This window comes from Equus przewalskii, chromosome 19 (assembly GCF_037783145.1).
Source record: "Equus przewalskii isolate Varuska chromosome 19, EquPr2, whole genome shotgun sequence".
Lineage (NCBI taxonomy): Eukaryota > Metazoa > Chordata > Mammalia > Perissodactyla > Equidae > Equus > Equus przewalskii.
The window spans coordinates 61,039,514-61,059,098 of record NC_091849.1 but is presented as its reverse complement, the minus strand read 5'-3'; the positions used below and the strand labels follow the sequence as shown (position 1 = coordinate 61,059,098).

Below are 19,585 nucleotides of genomic sequence, written 5' to 3'. Positions count from 1 at the left end.
AAATTTTTTCCAAAACCATTCCTTAGCCTAAATAAACTTTTTCTAAAGGATTAGAATACACGTAGGGTACACTGATGGTTCTCAATCAGGGACGATTTTGCCCCCAAAGGACATTTGGCAAGGTCCGGAGACATTTTCACTTATCACAGCTCAGGGGAAGGAGGCGCTACTGGCATCTGACGGGTAGAGGCCAGGGATGCTGCTAAACATCCAAAAATGCTCAGGCCAGCCCCACAACAAAGCTTTATCCATGCCAGAATGTCACCAGTACTGAGGTTGAGAAACCCTAGAAAAGACTATAAAACTGTAAGTCAGAAATCACGACAGTAAGTACTAAATTTATTGTAGCTCTCTGCTTTTCTCAGTTTACTTTCTGTTTATACCTCTCATTTTCCTCTCTGAGTAATAAGAATTTTTGAAGAGAATATAATATCAAAGTGACAATTCTGTAAAAGGCTGGATATCTTAGGATCTATATTGGATGTAACACATTATTATGCAATTTAATTAAGAAAACCCTTCTTTTGAAATGCGAATAATACGAGTGAAGGATAACTAACTTATAACATTATTGATTAGCCTTTAATAAAGTGCAAATAAATAAAAGTTCTGCTTCTACCATTCCACATATTTTGTAGAAAGTTACTTTAATATTGTTTGTCCTTGTGTCATTTTCATTAATTAAATGCCAAATACACTTGAGTATCCACAGTGTGACAAGTAAGTTACAGATTTCTGAGCTAATCTTCTCCTTGGAAATTTAAAGTATTATTTTGGAAAGATATTTACACTGTTACTATTTAAGTCTTTTAATTCACTTTTTGTCACTATTTTCACAATATATTGTATCAAAAGTAAATACATATTTACCAACATGGCAAATACCTGGACAAAATGTTGAACACAAAATATTTCAACAAATAGAATAACCATCTGAAAGATATCCCAATGTCCTATATGGTATACTTACTCTACATTTGTAAAATAATGAAGTTTCTAAACTATTCTTCGTATTTAGAAAATTAAAAAGAAATAAAAAAAACTTTTCATGCTCTTTAGCTCAACATTTGAACTACAACAATGACTAAAAGATACATATTTCTTATCATCAGTACTATTTAACCAAAGTTAGAAGGGCAAACCAATATGTACATGAAGGTGAAGAGGACTCGTAACTAGTAACTAGTATGTACTTCTTCAGCGGGTAGGAAGTCCAAGAAATTGAGGAAAACTTTATAGTCATAGAATATTCTTCAGTTTTCTGGACACCGGCAAAGAGTGAAAGGGAGAGCCCTCTGGGCCCACTATAAATGCTCTCTGTGCCCAGTGAAGGGATTAACCCATCCTCTGGAAGAAGGATGGAGACTTCCATAGGTCAACATATGAATGTGCACAATCAGTGGCTGGAAGAGAAGCTGTGAGTGGAGGACACCCACTCAGACTTCCATTTGGAGTTCCATTTGCCATTAGACTCTCTCCTTGTGTGTTGACAGGATCCTGACTATTCAAAAGGATGCTGATGAGATAAATTTATACCATGTCAAGTCCAGCTTAATTCTCTATTGACGCTTTTCTCGTTGCCCAGGACAGGGGACTGGATCCTGGAAGTCTGGGACCCTTAACATAAATAGTGTAAAAGGGGGCCAGCTTTAAGTACTAGTCCAGACAACACAGTCTACCCACACCCAGCTGAAAACCCACAGCGTCTACTTGTGAGGTCATTTTACCTACGTAATTTAGAAACTGTATAGTTCCAAAAACCCCAGCTCCCTCTCTCATTTCCCTTCTCCTGTCTAAAGTACCTAGAATCTCTTTATTCCACAACCTCCATTTTTGTCACCTTTTTTCACTATCTTCCCTCGTCCATGACCTCCTGAAGCATTTTTTCCTCGAAATCTTTTCACTTTTCACTTGATGTTCTTTCTCATCTATCTAATTCCCACTGACTCTCATTGAATTTTGCTTGTTCTTGGTGGGAATTATTGCTCTTTTCCTGCTCCTTCTGTCTTACTTCCTCTTGGCTTTCTGCCCCACATACCATTTAATCTACCTTCATCTACTGCTTTATCTCCCAATTCTCTTCTAAAGGAGTATCCCATCTTCTTACATCATTCCTCCTCCACCTTCTGCCCACCACTTCCTTTCTCTTTCATTTTTCCAGATTGTCTTTTCATTTATTGTGATAAAAAGTAGATAAAATTTATCATCCACACTATTTTTAAGTATACAATTCAGTAGCGTTAAGCATATTCACATTTTTGTGAAACAGATCTCTGGAACTTTTTCATCTTGCAAATCAAAACTCTGTCCCCAGTAAACAACAGCTCCTGCAGACTGTCTTTTAATGGGTTGCCCTTGCCTGTTCCGCTGGGAAAGTGGGATCACCCCTGCCCTTCCCCCAGGCCTCTCATTCTCTGCTCTTGCTTTTGGCACCTGCAGATTCAGCCATCTCTGGAGATAGAACTCACCAGAACACTTTTAAGCACAATTTAGCATGGAAGGTGGTTGCACTGCCAGCCCCTTTCTTTATGCCCACCCCTCTGGAAGCCTCTGGAAAGGCTTTGACTGCAAGTCCAGGGTTAACGGCAGTGGTCTATACGGTTGCATCACCCATCCACTGAATGGTTGATCAAAAATATAAACCTGGAGATTCACAACATCACGTGCTTTGAACTTGAAATAAAGCCCAGATTCCTTTAGTATTTATTTTTATAACAAAGTCAGTGGTCTGAGAGGGAGAAATTCATATAATATGGATGTATACATCAACTGAGAACAAAATTTTGATGCTACACGGAAAATATGACCCTAAGTGGGCAAACTATTGCGCTGTGCTCTGTTTAACATGAAAGATTTTTTTTTCCCATGAAAGACTTTTAAGTTTACAAAGTAGTGGATGGCTCTGAGGAGGGCATCACTTGAATGAAATAAATTAACAAAAATTCCTTTGGTCAGGGGCACTATTTTCCCTGATAGGGTCAAATAAGTACTAGGAAAATAGCCAACCGCCTTAAAGACCATATCAACCACTGCTTTAAACAATGGACAGACCATATTCCCAGTATGCTGGCAAATTACATTATTCCTCAAACACTCAATTGAACATTTTCACCATCTAAAACAAGGAAAGACATCTGAACCTTAAATACGGTTAGAAGCAGATACAGAAATTTCAAGCTTATAGTTGCAGTGGGTAGGGAACCACTTATGCAATTTCTTGACTGCTCTGAAAGCAGAAATAATCACACACATAACAAAATTTCACAGTTGAATAAGAATTACACTTATCCACTCTAATTAAAATGCCTACACCCAGTTCATATGAAAATAACCAATTGCTCCAAATGCGTAGCATGACACAGTTCAATAACATCCACAGTTGTAGTTGTTGCTAACACTACCTGGACAGAGGGCAGTGTTATTGCAAACCCTTGATTCTCTTAATGGGCCGCTGCAGTGTGTCCCGTAAGGTGATACACAAGTTCTGGTTCGCACCTGCGACCCTTGACCACAAGTAACTGAGCATGTGCTCCACTGGGACCACTCTTCCACACCAGATTCACCTGCGTGCAAGACAACAAATAAACGTGAAATACTGTCTTGAAGATTCATCGAGTAAGCATTATACCAAACTGAAATTATGACATGCAAGAATAATTTAAATGTAAAAATATGACAGTACATAAAAAGGTACAAGAAAACATTCCAGAGAAAAAGAAATTCAAAGAGAGACACATATTATGCTGACGCAAGGTCCAAATTTGCTGTAACCTTGTTAGCAAAACTACTCTTCACAAATTCCACTGTGCTATGGCCATTAGGAAGGGACCAGTCAGCATTTTTCAATAAGAAGGAATGTTGAAGCTATGCTCTTCAAGCCAATTTGAGGTTTTGTACTTTGATGAGAGAGAAAGCAAAACGTATTCCTAAACTTACTCTGGCTTTGGTGAGCAGGAATATGTTGAGGTACCCTTCCCTAATCTTTTATTGCAAAACCTCCTTGCAATGCTGGGGGAGGTGGAGACTGGGAGTTTGGCACATCTAATTTTTATTGTGTTGAACATTGACACATTTATAATTTATTCTTAGTGAAATTTCCACTTTTTTTTCATCCTATGACAACTATTTATTTTGTGATAACTTTTTAATTTAAAATCTGCTGCTCACAATTTTCCCCATGATTTAGAGAGGCGATTTTTATTTGAAATAAAGGAAAATTCCTCTATGATTTCTGTTAACTCAATATGGAACCATAATGTACTCAAAAATAGGGCCCTAAAAAGCCAATGAATGTCTGAATCCATTAGCTTTCTTGGAGTTAGCTTCACACTGAAAGCACGTCTAATTCCTGTTATTATACAAAGTCATGTCCCAAGGAGACTGAAAGTGAAGCATCTCTAAGACCACCACGATGGGCTTCTAATTCTATTCTGGCATCATGTTGAGGATAGATTTTTAACACTGACTTGAAAATTTGCAGTTGCTTTTGCCCAAATACGAAATTGGGCCATTTACCTGCTAGTAGGAACTATTTAAATTAAATTTGAAAAAGTTTACAGGTGAAGTGTTTCTGAAAACTTTGTATCACTGATTATATAAAGCAAGGAGCAACTTTTATTTTATAGATTCTGTTTAGAATTTGCCTTGGGGTTAGAATGCAAAGGATAGAATACGATAATCCATTTATCCATCTTTTTCGAAAGGTTAGTAAATGACTTAGAATTTACTTGAAGTGCTACTCAAGGTAGCTGGTCCACAAGCTGGTTCTCCAGGACAGAGGGAGGTTGGACCAGAACATAACTCAATTGCTCATTTCTTCACTGAGAATTTTTTTGCAAAAGAAAATGTCAGCTGAAATAAAACATGTGCTTGATAAAGCAGTTGTATTTATGTTCTGGCATAACCTTCTTGTCTCCTCAAGGACCCATAACAACTAGTTCACAGACGAGCACGGTCTGCCCACCACACTTTGGGCAGCACGAATATGAAGCATTTGTTCGTATATTGGTCTGCATTATGCATCCAGAGGCAGAGATTACAGTGCATTTATAACTGGATATATCTCACAAGGGCACAGAGTGGTAATCAGAGTGACATATTAATTTAAATAGGACTTCTTTTCAGTGATCAGTGTTTGTCCTGGAAGTTCTGTGGAGATCACTCTTGATTATTTCAGTACTTTTTTGCCTTCACCAATTTATATATAACTAATTGATAAAGATGTTATTGGATGACCATTTGGATAATATTTAAAGCCATACCTCATAATATGTTGTTTTACATTAAAGAATACTCTATCAAGATTAAGAATTATTATTCCAGAAACCCAATAATATGACAATAGTTTAAAAAAATCCACACATATATGTATACATACACATACATATTTAGCAGTGAAAAATTTAAGCTGAAAGTTAGGGAAAATATAATGCCATTTTTTTTCTTTTGATATTTCAGCCTGTGTTTGTGATGAGATTAAGTGATGTAGAAATATTATGATTGTATGTTATTAATTAAAAACAGGAAACCTTGAACAACGTGAATTCTGTAATAAGTAAAATGATGAAGGTTATGAATACAATTAGTTATATTTTTCCACAAAAGCAATCCTTCTCTTACTCTTGCGTTGTTATGATGGCACAAAAAAATGTTTTCATTAAACTGAGCAATGAATCAGAATCATGATCGACTTTTAAATGTATTTCTGTGCAAATACTTAAAGATCTGGGTTGCTTCTGAATGTATGATACTACAGTGATGCTGAATGGCTACGCAATGATGCCAGCTTACGAGAGGCTGATAATTAGTGCTCAGCACTGGCCTTCTTCACGCTCTCACAAACGGATGGTTCATTTTGTTGTCGAAAAACAAAATAAATAAATGAATAAGACGTATATTTGCCTTCAAATTATGAATCAAATTTTGTCACTTAAATACTCGCCTGCCTTCCAAAATGACCTCATTATATCTCAAATGCTATAGTTTCAAGTGAGATTTCCACTAAATAGCTATGATTTCCATGCTGCCACTTCCTCCTTCCAAGAGGTGTGAAGGCTGTCCTAGTCAAGAGCATGGGGTCACTGTGAGAAATACCTAATATACTTTACAAGGAAGTTATCTTTTCAAAAAAACTCACTGATTTTAAAATGGTAAAGAATAATACAAAGTATACTATTTTTAATAAACGTGTCTTTAGTGATGGCTCACACTCGTCTGGCTCCTCAGCTCCTAATTGAGAAGGCAGACGACACATCCTCTGGAGATCTTCAGGACCCATGGCACCAGTAAGGCTCTGACCCTGGCACAGAACATGCAAGGGACATGGACCAGCGCTGCGGTGACTGTCAGAGGACCTGTGCTGGAGGGGAGCTCCTGCATATCAGCTCTGTGACTGAGAAAGTCACTTTATTTCTCTGAACCCCTCAATAAAATGAGTACACATCTACCTCAAAATCTATTTGTGAGGATTAAATGAGATAATGTATGAGAGAGCATTTTAAATCTTAAACAAAATAATACGAAATTCTGCTAGCATGTTAAAATCATGAAATTAGAAACGAACTTTTCATTTTATTTTTGTGTTTTAGATAATATGCTATATCTTACTAATGTAGGCTGTTTTCCCCACTGGAACAAAAGAGGACTTTTCTAAATCTGTTTATAAGACCACTTGATGACTATGATGTTAAAAAGCATCACTAAGCATAAGTAAGATGTCTTAAGCCACCTTATTGGCACTTAATTTAGGTGTCTACATGAAATATCTATATCGGATTACTTCATTTCATTTCCCTTGACCATAAATACAGACTGTGCCCTCAGCTATTGGAGTATTGTCCACTGACATTCAAACTAGCTTATCTCAATTATTGGACTGGCCAAAATGATCAAGTTATTTTGATCACGTAATGCTTCTTTACCAAATGTTCCTCTTTTTAAAAAGGATTTCCACTCACTTTATTACTTTATAGAAAGCTTGGTTTTTAGATACAGGGTTCACTGATCATATTGATTGAAGAGGCCAGGCTACTCACTTTGAGAAGTAATTCTTAAATTATAAAGTCTGACAGCTTTTGTTTTGTTTTCTCTCATGACTAACATAAAAAACATATTATATTGTCTTTTATTATTTGATTTTACCTCTATTGCATTACTCTTTGTCCTCAAATTAACGTTGGCAAATGTTTATCATTGTTTATATGTAACATCTATTTCTTGGTCTGAAAGACAAATGGAAAAGTTTTATAACTAAAATGTAAGTTTTGTAAAATTTTATTGTGTGACACAGCTGTATTTATTCAGACTAACTACCTGAAGAAGTAAAGAAAGTATAATCTCAGAAAATATTTAAGGAAGAAAAAACCCTCTCTTTTCAGTTTTATAATTACCTAGTGTCAAAGTATGTATTTTAAAAACTATTTAAAATAATGCAGTTTTCCAGTTTTTTATCAGTATCATAGTAACTTAAATTTGAAATGAGTATTATATGTGTATTTATTTATATTTGCCTATACTATCTTTGGTGTAAAATGAAATAATAAACATCTATTATTCATCAATTAAAGCATCTGATCAATGTTTTCAAAGCTTTGGTTTTGAAGTCCATTGCCTTTTCTGAGTTATTGTTAACAATATAGAGAAATGATTTTAAAGCTCCTCATGGATCTATTTAATAAGTGTTTCTTCTATTTTACTAAATCATGCATTATTATATATTAAACACAAAACAATGTCTGGAAAAGAATGAGTAAATGAAAACAGAAATTAGTAATTTCTCACTAAGAAAACACAATGTTTCTTGTGATTTGAATTTTCAAAAAGAGTTTTAGCTGAAAACTGTGAATTTTCTTGGTATGTGTCATAGACAAATCCAAAAAGAGAATTTGTATAAAAACTCCTGGGCAAATTGCATAATACTTGTGCATAAACTAATTTTACTACATGATTGGAAATTTAAAACTATAGGTCACCATTTCACTCTTAAGTGACTCTAATTTTAAGGAATTGCAGTAAAACAATGCCTACCACCTCTTTTGCAAAAGGAAGGCCATCTCTAATCTTGCAGAAATGCCCTGAAGAGATGGTCCCTGAAGGAGGTCGAGTGGTCAGCCCACGCCCTGTGCCTCTGTTGAGACTCAAACACCCCCTAATCTCTGGTCAGTGGTCAAGACTTTTGCTCCTTGTAAAGGAGAAAAATACACCTAGAAATCTGAGAATTTGACTGAACCTGGCAATGCACTTTTGGACTTGTTCAAATAAATAGTAGAAAAATAAATCACTTTTTCTTAAATGAGGAGGCACACCAAAACTAATCCAGATAAGCAAGTTTTCTTCATTTCTGGATTTGGCTGCAACGTGTATCTAAAAATACATCCTTATTGTAGAATTTTTGCTAAATATCTTTCTCCTTTTGAGAATTCTTTGAACTACTTGCAACTAATGTATTATAGTCTACTACTCACCCATTACCAGAGCACAATTCATGAAGAATTTGCATTCTTATAGATTCAAATGTAATATTCTGAACAAATACTAGCCTAAGAACATTTGAAGTAAAAGAAATATTCATTCTTCAAGGAATTTCATCAAAATCAGTCTGAATGTCATGTCAAAAAGGTGGTCATGTACTCAAAACTTCTATATTAATAGTAAAACAGATCACCTAGATTGAAATGCATAAAACTTTATAAAGACATAGATAAAACAGTCAGGTTGCAATTTCCCAAAATAAAAGCGACAGCTGAAAATGTTCATAACACTGTTTAAACACATTTTCATCTCAGAATGTACCACATGCAATGTAACTAGATGGAATTATAGCCCATTTATTATGATGAGCCAAAATACCAATGCATTTATTTGTTTACATATATACAATTTTTTTGGAGGTGGGCATTTAAAAGTAATCTAATTAATCTAGGATTAAAAATTTCATAAACCAGAAAGTCATTTTTGTTGATATTTAATTATTCGGAATGGATTACAGCTTACTAACAAAGACTGTCAACTTTTTATTATTTAGCTTACATAACTCTTTTCAAATAAAAAAAATACTAAATTCTAAAAAAAGTTTCTAATTTCCATACATTTTAACAACTTATATGATGTATAACATTTGAAATAATATTCAGCATATTAAATAGTTAAGTTGCATCATCGGAAGTCCTATTTAAAATTTTAATTCTGAAAAGTTCTACAATAATCAATTATTGATGAAATAACTTTGTTGAACTTTCTTTAAAAGTTTAATTATACATTTTAAGTAGTTAATTAACATAAGTAAATTATAATATATAAACCCTAAATGTCCCATACTATAAGCAAAATAAATTTTACACATTTTTTTGGTGCACTTTTCGATCACAGCTACTTCATTTATGGACTTTAACTGGTGACAAAAAAGAATGGCTCAAAAAAAAATCAGCTCCAAAAACTGACAAATGTGCAGCAAAAGATTATGAAAACATGCAGTGGTTTCATTAAATTAACAACAATAAATATAAAAATGTAACTAACGTATTACCAGTTTGTGCCATAAATTTAGCAGCATCAGCTTGTTCCTGAGGGACCCTTTTTTCATGAACAGATCGAGGTCGCTGACTTTTAATTGTATGATCTCCCATCATTCCAAATTCTAAAGACAGAATAAAGGTATATGAAAGCTTGTGTGTAGACATTTCTCACAAATTACATTACTGTCTCATGCAATATGTTCCTACACATACTTAGAACTTACTGATTAAATTTACAATTCTAAATTCGCTACGCTGTTCTGCTTGGAATATCTCTAAACTCGTCAGAAAAATCTCTAAACAAAAACGAGGTTTCAAGAAGCAACAATAACAAGTCAATGAAATGACACATCAGGTTTTAAGTCAGCTTAATGAACAGAAATAGTGTACTCTTTTTCTGACAATGTTTTGAAGGAATACATCAGAAAAAATACAACCACAGTGTGAACTGCTGTTTTTCAGAGAGAGAATCCTGACTGCATAATGGCTGCTCCTTTGCTGAAGAGGAATCACCCCCGCAACTCTCTCAGCCCCTTCTTGAGGAACGAGTCATCTTATAACCTAGCTCTTCTAAGGTAAACATTCTTAACGGACTATTTTTCCAAAGACGAGGTTGCCCTTGGCGTCCTTCAAAGCACATAGAAGATGGTGGCTGAAATAGTTTTCACCCTCTGCTGGCCTGCCCACACATAATTCCTCATCTCTTTTCTAACCGCATGTAAAAGTGTTTGTTCTTTTAAAAGTTATGTTTAAAAAAAAAGAGAATGACTCCAGGTTTCTCTTATTCAATCCTTTAATGATATACCTCCTAAGAAAGGCAAAAAATCTGGTCTAACTCAGAGACAAAATAAATTGAACAAAAGGATAGATTCCACGTGATGTATTTCTAAAAAATTCATATGCTCAGAATTCTGCAAGAGTACCATGCTTATTGCACTGTTAATGTAAAATAATTTTAATGAAACCAAATCCTAACGCATGGACTAGTTGTTGGTTCCGGCTCATGGGACTGTAGGAAGCGGAAGGGGATTCCGGAGGAGCCGAGAATTGAGGTTTTCTGTCACATAAAGAAAATCGCCGGACCCTTAAGGCTGGGTCTTTGATATGTGACAAAGCTGATTGGGTAAAACACGATCTAATGATAGTCAGATATATGGCCAGAACTAATAGTTCAAAATTTGAGAAGGGACGATTTCGCCAGTATATTGTTTTGCCTTTTTCTATAAATTTTTAAATAATCTGCTAAATTATTACAACTTTGTGTAACTAAGTAGTGCATTTTGTAAGCACTAATTCTACCGTCCTGTCTTCTACGGAGTGAGGAAAGACTAGTACGTGTTTCTGTCCATCCTGGCGAATCCCCACATCAATATTAAAGTTCAGCACTTAGATAAATTTGTCAGAAATTCCTTCCAGATATTCTATCGAAGAGAACATCCCATGAGAAATCTGAGAAATCTAAACGTGTGTTTGTTTTGTCAGTTTAGATAAAATCCAAGGCACGAAATGGAAACTTTCATAAAATGTCAGTTGATTTAATCTTGTGAAATTCATCACTCTTTTCCATGACTGCCAACACCCTTTCATCCCATTCATTTGTGTGTACAGTACGTGCTGCTTAGACCACATTTCATTATGCTCCTAAGAAGTACCAAATCACATATCATTTAATGATTTTGGAAATTGACTACTTAGAAAGTTTATATCTAGACTCTTATGCACTATCCAATATTTTAAAATATTACATATAATTGAAAATTTTATGGATCTGAAATAGCAAAACAAATCAGTAGTAATTTTTATCAACCATATGGTTTACCTTCTGTGCTCTTGAATTTATCATTTTAATTGTGTGTATATGTGTTGTGCTTGTGTGTGTGTCTATAACTTAGGGCATGTAAGTCAGAGTGTGTGTTTACGTAAATAAGTTGGCAGTTCTGTTGCTCACAGTAAGGTCATTTTGGCACTGGGAGAGCAAAGGATACTAAAAGAAATTATTCTGTGCCTACAACTGCTTAACTACGCAGTAAGTAACTTAATTACCTGTTCTAGAAGGAAACAATTCTTCAACTCAGTGGCAGCATGATATCAGCCTGCAATTTGTTTCCTAAGGATAAATAGTTTACTTGTACAGGAACTATGATCCTCAAATTCAGGAGTCTGAGTATGTCGGTGGACACTGCTGAGATGATTTTAAAAGTGTAATAGTCAATTTTTAATGATTTCTGAAGTTTAAAAACAAGCAAAGTACTTACTTTTTAAAATAGACATTAGTATTTGAGTAAACTATCTCATATTATTGACTGGAATGTGATTTAAATCTCTCAAACATACATATAATACAAATTAAATTTTAATATTCTTCAATAGTCACTTCTACTTGTCATCAATAATCAATGTTATATGAGCTTAGCGCTGACACCTTATCATGCGTCACCTTACTTAAAAAATTCTTCAATCCTCTGTGAAGTTGATTACAGATTTTTTACATAACTAAAAATTTAAAATAAAATTTTCAATTATTACTGTCAATATTATCTGAAAAATTACCTTTAAAAGTGAAAACTAATATGAGGCTTTGATATAACTAAATTCCCTCTAAGACAGAAGACATACTACCAATTTATATCTTTTTCTCAGATGGAAAAACAACACTATGGTGGTATTTTTTGAATGTTCTGTACCTATTGTTAAGACCTAAAACAATGCAAATTTGTAAGCAAAACATGTAAACTATTATCTGATCAAGGGAGTTTCTTTTACCAATGTCCGTGTGCCAAGTGTTTGAAAATAAAAATCATCTTTGTTTTAGGTTGTTATCAGTGGTAAGATTTCACAACAGATGTTATAGTTTCACCCATATCTCACAATGGGATATTTTGAAAATATTTGTGTTCTCTTTAAAGATGATATTATTTTCTTGACTTCTAATGAAAATAAAGGCCAATTGGATCATCCAGACTTGGAAAAAACAAGCTATTATTTTTGCTATTCTTCTCTTATGTGGTGGTGAACGTGGGTTGAAGCGAACCTTTAGCATATTATGCTTTCTGAACAATATAAGTTCTTTGGGGGTTGTTGATTCGTATTCAAACGCTTCTGAGCTGGCAAAGATAATATACTACATTAGTTACATGAGAAAAATAGCATAGCCAAACAAAACGATGATGTGCTTTGGTGAAAGCAACGAAAAGCAAGTTATGAAGTCAAATGAAGTGACGTACAGCATAATATTGTGTATGGACATATGGTGCATGGCTTATGAAAATACAAGGTTATTTGCTGTATCTTGGTGTTGATGGTATCAATGAAGTGGTGGGTAAATAACTGTGTTCATGTATGAAACTCAAACGACTGGAGATGACTTCCATGTTTAGGCACAGTTTCTCATAGATTCTTCCTGTGCTTCTTGAGAAAAAGCAGTTGTCTCTGGCAGTGAGACACAATGAGTTACGTGAAAGAAAGGTTTTGAAAATCTACTGCCTTTAAGTATGGCTTTATGTCTGTTCGCCCCCCATCCGGGAATATATAAGTAGATCATTAAGAAACAAATAGACTTGAAAACTGACTCTTGATAGTCAATTGTCAGTTATGTAGTTTCTGTCTGGCAATCAAGGGTTATAATAATGTGAAACTGAAGTCATCAAAAAGTTAAAACACGCACATATCCATTTGTTATTTTACCATGTGTTTATTTTTCAACGTACAGACTAGCAGAACATCAGATGAAGTGGTAACAGTTGTGATTGCATTCTATCCTGCAGTGTAGTACTAACTTCCCATTGTTAGATAACTTCCCTTTGCATCTCCACAGAAACCATCCTAGCCCAGACCATTATTGCTTCTTATCAAACTCTCAGAGTTACATCCTAGTTACATTCTAAGGCCAATCTGCACTACTTTTTGTCATGGAAACAGTCAAGCCTCTGCACTCTTTCTCTCATCTTCCTCCACTTGAAAGACCCACTCTTCTAGCCATGCCTGCACTCAAGTCCCTCTCCAACTCCAATAGCACCACCCCCATGAACCACTTCCTAATCCACCAGCCGTAATCGGCCTCTTCCTCCCTTAATTTATATTTTGCTTTGTATCAATAATGGACTTTCATTTTAATTATTCAATTAAGTGTCTTATTCCTCTTACTAGAGTTTAAACTTCTATGGGAAGGAAGTATGGCTTAGGAATTTTAAAATCACCTCCCACTTTGCACATAGCTGGGGGTCAATATTTATTTATTACGTAAATAAATTTCATGTTAAGAATTGCCTCTCCAAAGTGCAAGTTTATAGTTAGCCAGAACGGTGTCTTTAACTTGCTTGGTGAACAGTTTGATGGGGAAATAAAATTCTTAATGAAGCCCTTGAAAGTTAGTTATGTACAGTTATGATGGTCAACATTTCTTCTGTCAACAAGGTTTATTATCCGCAAATATATTCAGGTTACTATTAAAATAATTGAAATATTACTTTATTTAGAACTTAAATCTCACTACCTAAACAAAGCTTAATACCCTAAAACAGAGCTTAATATTTGTCAATGAACATTTATTTATTACTTAATGTGTTATGTACTAAAGTTACACAGATTAATAAGAAATAGTCTCTATATTCTAAAGCTCACAGCCCAAAGAAATCCATTGAACATAACCTAGTCCTTTGAAATATGTAAAATTATTTATTTTAATCAAAATATTAAGCTATACTTGAGACATAGTTTTTCTATTGATTTCCTAAATGATGTATTACCCTTAGCTACAATGACTTGCTAATATGTCTCTAAAGAGAAAATACATGTTTGAAGCCAGGCATCTAGACATTTGAAGTGACATTTCATTTGTCATACCATAACAAGGAAGAATACTAAATGCATAACTTGTTGGCAGAAAAAAAGTTTCTATCATCTGGTTGGATTATGGTGGTGTAGACAAATAAATTCTGTTAAGAAGGAACAAGATATTTTCTGAAATAAGATTATTATATTTAATGCATTCTAGATTCATATTTACTCAGGAGTATAAGTTATTGAATTTGTTCATTTATTTTTACACTTATTGGAAATTGCGTTGGCACAATTATTTTGCATGCAAGTTTTTTTTGTGCATCATATAGCTGGGAGATATGAAGATAGTGAAGAGCAGCCTGGATCATCCAGTCATTATCATATCCTTCTGTTTCCTGAGATTCTTTAAAAATATTTTTTGAAATGTGATCAGACTTAAAAATTGCATTCTCTCACTCTGTAGTTAGAGAGGTTCAGCGCCTCTGTAGCCAGGTGCCTTATGGAAAGAGAGAGCTGACAGGGGAGAAGCCTGGAGTCTGTATCTTTGATAATAGATTTCTAGAACTGGCATGAACTATTAGAAATGTGGAATTTTAGAATTGGACATCATTAGTTGAAATTCTGAAGAACATTGGTTAAAAAAAAAAAATACTTTTATATAAATTTCATTTTCCGAATGAACCAAACAGGAATAGAATAAGCAGTTAGAAGACAACTTCCAAAGGAGTCAAGAATGACAGTTACTTTAAAAACTAGGAAATAGCAGAAAATGTTCACATAAAATACATTTTTAGAAAATTAAAAATATTAAGAAATATTTAAAATAAAATAAATTCAGACTTATTAAGAAATATTAGGAATCTGAGAAATCTATCATTAAAATTTAAGGAGTTAATTGATATTATTTTCTTCAAATTATTTCTTGGTTCCATTGCCATAATTAGATACCTGGATATAGGGACCAAGATGCTATTTCTTACAATAACAAGACAATCTTACTTTTCAACATACTCTCACAGATGCGATTTTATTAGATAGTTAGCCATGATTCTGTTAAGTAGATGGGTAATTTTATGTCACTTCTAAAAATAGAGAAAACACAGAATAGTCAAAGGGCATACTACTAGTATGTTTATAGAAAAATTAAAAATGTTCAGGAGTTTTCAATTAAGTTGTTAAATTATGAAACAATACTTTATGGAAGCAATTATCGAATATATTTAGTATATATACTCTTGGACAATGATTTTATCTTTATTCTAACTAGGAACTTTAAAATAATTAATATAATGATGAATTTTTTTTTCTAGATCTTCTCAAACATGTATTTTAAAATTATAGGATAAAACATCTTATCTAGAAAGATTCCAGGAAATTTGGGGTATAAACCCTTAAATCATCATTTTTATGCTTATTCTGTCTTCCTTCTGGGAAATGTTAGTAAATTGGAGGCACTGTTCCATCAATGCCTGTGATCATGTAGGAATTATTTGTTAATATTCCTTATGTATTATCCAATTACATTTTATGACCTCATCTCTTTTTGAGATTACTATTGAATTTTTATAAACTGTTAGTAATGATTTGCTTGAAAAATATTTTACTTGTTGATGACGAGGGAAATAAATGCAGAAGCACATAAATGATAAGTGCAATTCTACCTCCAAGAATAAACTAGTAGTTGAATGTCTTTTCTTGTTGGCCTGCGTCAGAATTTAATTCAGCACATTAGCACATCCCTGGCAAAATGGTAGAGGACTAAAACTCTCAGTGTATAAGATCTGAAAAATCTTACTGCTAACATGACCCAGTAAGATCTTAGGGAATCTGAAATATAAGAAAGTAAACTGAATTGTCCCTGGATGAAGTATTTCTGTATTTTCCTAACTAGCGCAGGGCGTGACTGCTTTCCTACCAGCCTTTCTCACATGCAAGGGGATCCTCTGTGTGAGGGTGGACACTGCAGGGGCCTCCCAACAGAGGATGCTGCTCTGGGAATGACAGCACACAGGTTTCCCTGGAAGGACAAAATTGAGTCACCTAGCGTTGGAAAGCCAGATTCTTCTGAAGGGAACACAGTGGGCCTCAACAGTGACCTAGGAGCTCAAGGAATGGCTGGTTAGAGGGATGGAGACATGAAACAGCAGGATGTTCAGGCGTGGGTGAACCACAGATTGCTAAATTATTAGTGGAATATTGGTGACAGCACACGAGAGGGAGCTTTTCAGAAGATAATATGCTTTCAAAGGCATTTGGGAATGAATGAATTTCAGCCGTTCAACAAACATTAAATGGGCACTTAGCACATTCCAGATGGGATTCTAGGCCCTGGAGATACAGCAGAGAAAAGAGCAGACAAAATTTGTTTTTGTGAGAGAAAATTTTAGTTATGCCTATTCTGATATACAAGGCTTTTAAAATCTTACATGCATATTAAATTTACTAGCCAGCCCTTTAGGAAGGTTAGTTACAAGCAGTCACATATACGTTAGTCAGATGAATGACTTTTAATTTCATTCTTTTAGTCATAGACTAGTTTAGGGGCATATCTCATCCGTACCATTCAACAGAAATTGGTTGAGAGGACCATTTCAATTAAAACTGTTGACACAAAAGCCATGTCACCACGGCCCAAACAATACTGTGGTCTCGTTGGTTTCTCTTGCATTATTTTTAGCGTTTTTTTTCTTTTAAATTTTAATTGATTTTGTTATACACTGATCCAGTCTCTACATACCTCGGAAGGGAATATTTATTTCTTATTCTATTCTCTCACGTCATATTACATCTTTTAAATAGTTTTATTTTTGAAAACCACCCACAAAGACACATACTTTGATTACATATTCCTCTCTTATTTCTTCCATCTTATACTAGAGTTTCTCTTTAGCATGTTTTCTTGTTGTTTCTACATTTTTCCCCTTTCCTAATTTTTTTGGGTTGATAGGAATTTTCACTATTACACTTTTTTCTCTAGATATCCTACTTCAGTTGCTCAATTGTTATACACTAATTTTATCATGTGTACATGAATCCATTTTTAGATCTGTCAATATCTTTAGGGAATCAGTATCTGTACTCTTTCCCAAACCCAGACGAGACTGTGGGTGTGCTATCACTCACTTGTCCCTGCCTGGACGTGCGTATGTCTCTTATTTCCAAACTGCTCTAACGTACATCGTGCTTCGATAATTTAGACTTAACTATTAGTTGTATTCATTTCTTTGCTGATCTTCTTTCTTGGATTTGTTTTTAATTTGCTCAAGTTATCCTTTAACCGAGAAGGGGTCTAAAATCGACTTATCTTGCCCTCACACTTGAATGTTGGTTTGGCTAGGCCTAGAAATTCAAGGTCAAGACGTCTTTTTCTCACTGAAGTTTGAAGATAATTTTTATGCTGCCTGCTGGTATCCAGTATTGCCTACGAGAGGTCTTCTCGTAAGAGAATCTGCTTTTCCTTCTGGAAGTTATTTTTGGGATTTTTCTTTTTATCCTTGAGTTCTGAAATGTTACTGGCGTCCGTCCAGACCTTGGTCTTCCCATTCAGCGGCCCTTTCAGTACGAGGACCACACTTCACCGAAGCACATTGAACGTGTTTTTCTCCGGAGTTCACTCCTTTTTCCTGGTTTTCTTCCCTGTCCGCTTGGAGGTTTGGAGTTACTGCAAGCTGCTCTCTGCTTCCATCTCAGTCCCCTACGTACTCACTAAGAACTTTCTCTGGGAACATTGAACCCCTGAGTTCTGATGTAAAAGGTAAAGTGCAAAAAAAACCACTTCCTATTTCATTCTCTGAACAATTCTTTTTCCTACCCAGGAAACCTTTCAAGGAGCATCCTCTAGTTCCTCACTTCCCTCTCACCCAATAATGTCAGCCATCCGGACTTCACGCCTCCCTCCTGGAAGGAAACTGCTCTCTTGAAAGGCAGTTGCCTCGTGGAAGCTGTCACATTCATCTTGTTTCCTTCAGCTTTTGACACCCTCTCACCCTCCTCCATCCCGTAAGTTTTCTCCAAACGCTCGCCTCCCTTGGCTTTCAAAGCTGACAACTTGATTTTCTTCCTCTTCCCGATGCTTCTCTGTCTCCCTCATTGCCTTGGTGACTCTTCATCCCCTAAATGCGACTTTTCCCTCAGGTTCTGCCTCAACTTCCCTCCCTCAGAAACCCCACCCATTCCTACAGCCTTAGATCTCGCTTTTAGGCAAACGGCTAACAGTCTGTCACTCCCACGGGCCGAGCTACATCTTCCAGATCACCTCCACCACAGCGCCACCCAGATATCCTGCTGGCAGACCTGGCGTTTCTGAAAACAAGTTAATCATTCCCCTTACAAGGGCTGCTCCTAGCTAAGCATTTCAAAGTTATTTTTAATAAACATACTGTGCTCAAAATAAATAGTTGGTGAATAAATAAATGGCAAAATAAAAAATACAAACTGACCAGAAATAATGCAGAAAACTGTCTTAAGTTTATCAAAATGTCTTGTTTGGTTATGTAGAGATAGGCTTTCGGACTTGATCTGGAAAGCTGAGTAACTTGGTAACAGAGGGATCGTTTGAAATTTACAGAGGCTGCCAGGGAGAGCAGGGGAGGCGTCCTGGGGGCAATAGAGAAAGGAGGGGAGGTTAAAAGATCTTGGGAGAGGAATACAGAGAGAGCTGTCTGTAAAAATGGTGGGAGGATGAGACCAGAGGAGAAAACGGAGAAATTCCTTGTGGAACGAATATGAGAAGCAATTTTAGTAACAGTGATATTTAAGCATGAATGTCCAGCAGTCCTCCCTTACCCGGGGGGGGATGCCTTCCAAGACCCCCACTGGTTGCCTGAAATGCAGATAGTACTGAATTCTATATATATGTAATATTTTTTTCCTGTACGTACAGATTTGATGTGTGACGGCAAAACTAGCACAAATTTCTTTTACCTTCCTTGAAATCTCACAGTTAAAAAACTCCTTCTTACTGTAGATCTTAGTAACCTCAGCATACAATTTCTTTTCTTAAGTGGAGAACTTTCACCTTTTCATGTAAAGGAAGCACTTTACAGCTTCTCTTTGGCATGTTGGAATTGCCAGCATTACTACTTTTGTGCTTTGGGGCCATTCTTAAGTAAAATGAGGGTTATTTCAACACAAGCACTGCAATACCGTGGCAGTGCATCTGATAACTGAGACGGCTGCTAACGGGTGGGTAGCATCTACAGCGTGGATCTGCTGGACAAAGGGATGATTCACATCCCAGGCAGGATGGAATGGGACAGTGCACAATTTCATCACGCTACTCAGAATGGCACCGA

At 35.4% G+C, this 19,585-nt stretch overlaps 1 protein-coding gene and 1 long non-coding RNA gene across 9 annotated transcripts in view; one reads left to right on the top strand and one right to left on the bottom strand.

Moving 5' to 3' along the window:
- Nucleotides 1-19,585, bottom strand: part of ADGRB3 (adhesion G protein-coupled receptor B3) — a 644,987-nt gene that overhangs the window by 383,881 nt on the left and 241,521 nt on the right. For 4 of the 8 annotated variants that reach the window (XM_070584837.1, XM_070584838.1, XM_070584839.1 and 1 more), the window contains 2 exons: nucleotides 9,524-9,634; nucleotides 3,402-3,563 (listed from right to left, as the gene is read on the bottom strand). In XM_070584837.1, coding sequence (XP_070440938.1) covers nucleotides 3,402-3,563; nucleotides 9,524-9,634 — 273 coding nt within the window. The remainder of the gene's footprint in view (nucleotides 1-3,401; nucleotides 3,564-9,523; nucleotides 9,635-19,585) is intronic. The other 4 variants (XM_070584841.1, XM_070584843.1, XM_070584842.1 and 1 more) reach the window with 1 other exon arrangement.
- The window catches only part of LOC139077378 (uncharacterized), a 63,122-nt gene that overhangs the window by 15,758 nt on the left and 27,779 nt on the right, over nucleotides 1-19,585 (top strand). Inside the window, exon 2 of the long non-coding RNA XR_011529837.1 lies at nucleotides 9,975-10,087. This is a non-coding gene — a long non-coding RNA (uncharacterized lncRNA). The remainder of the gene's footprint in view (nucleotides 1-9,974; nucleotides 10,088-19,585) is intronic.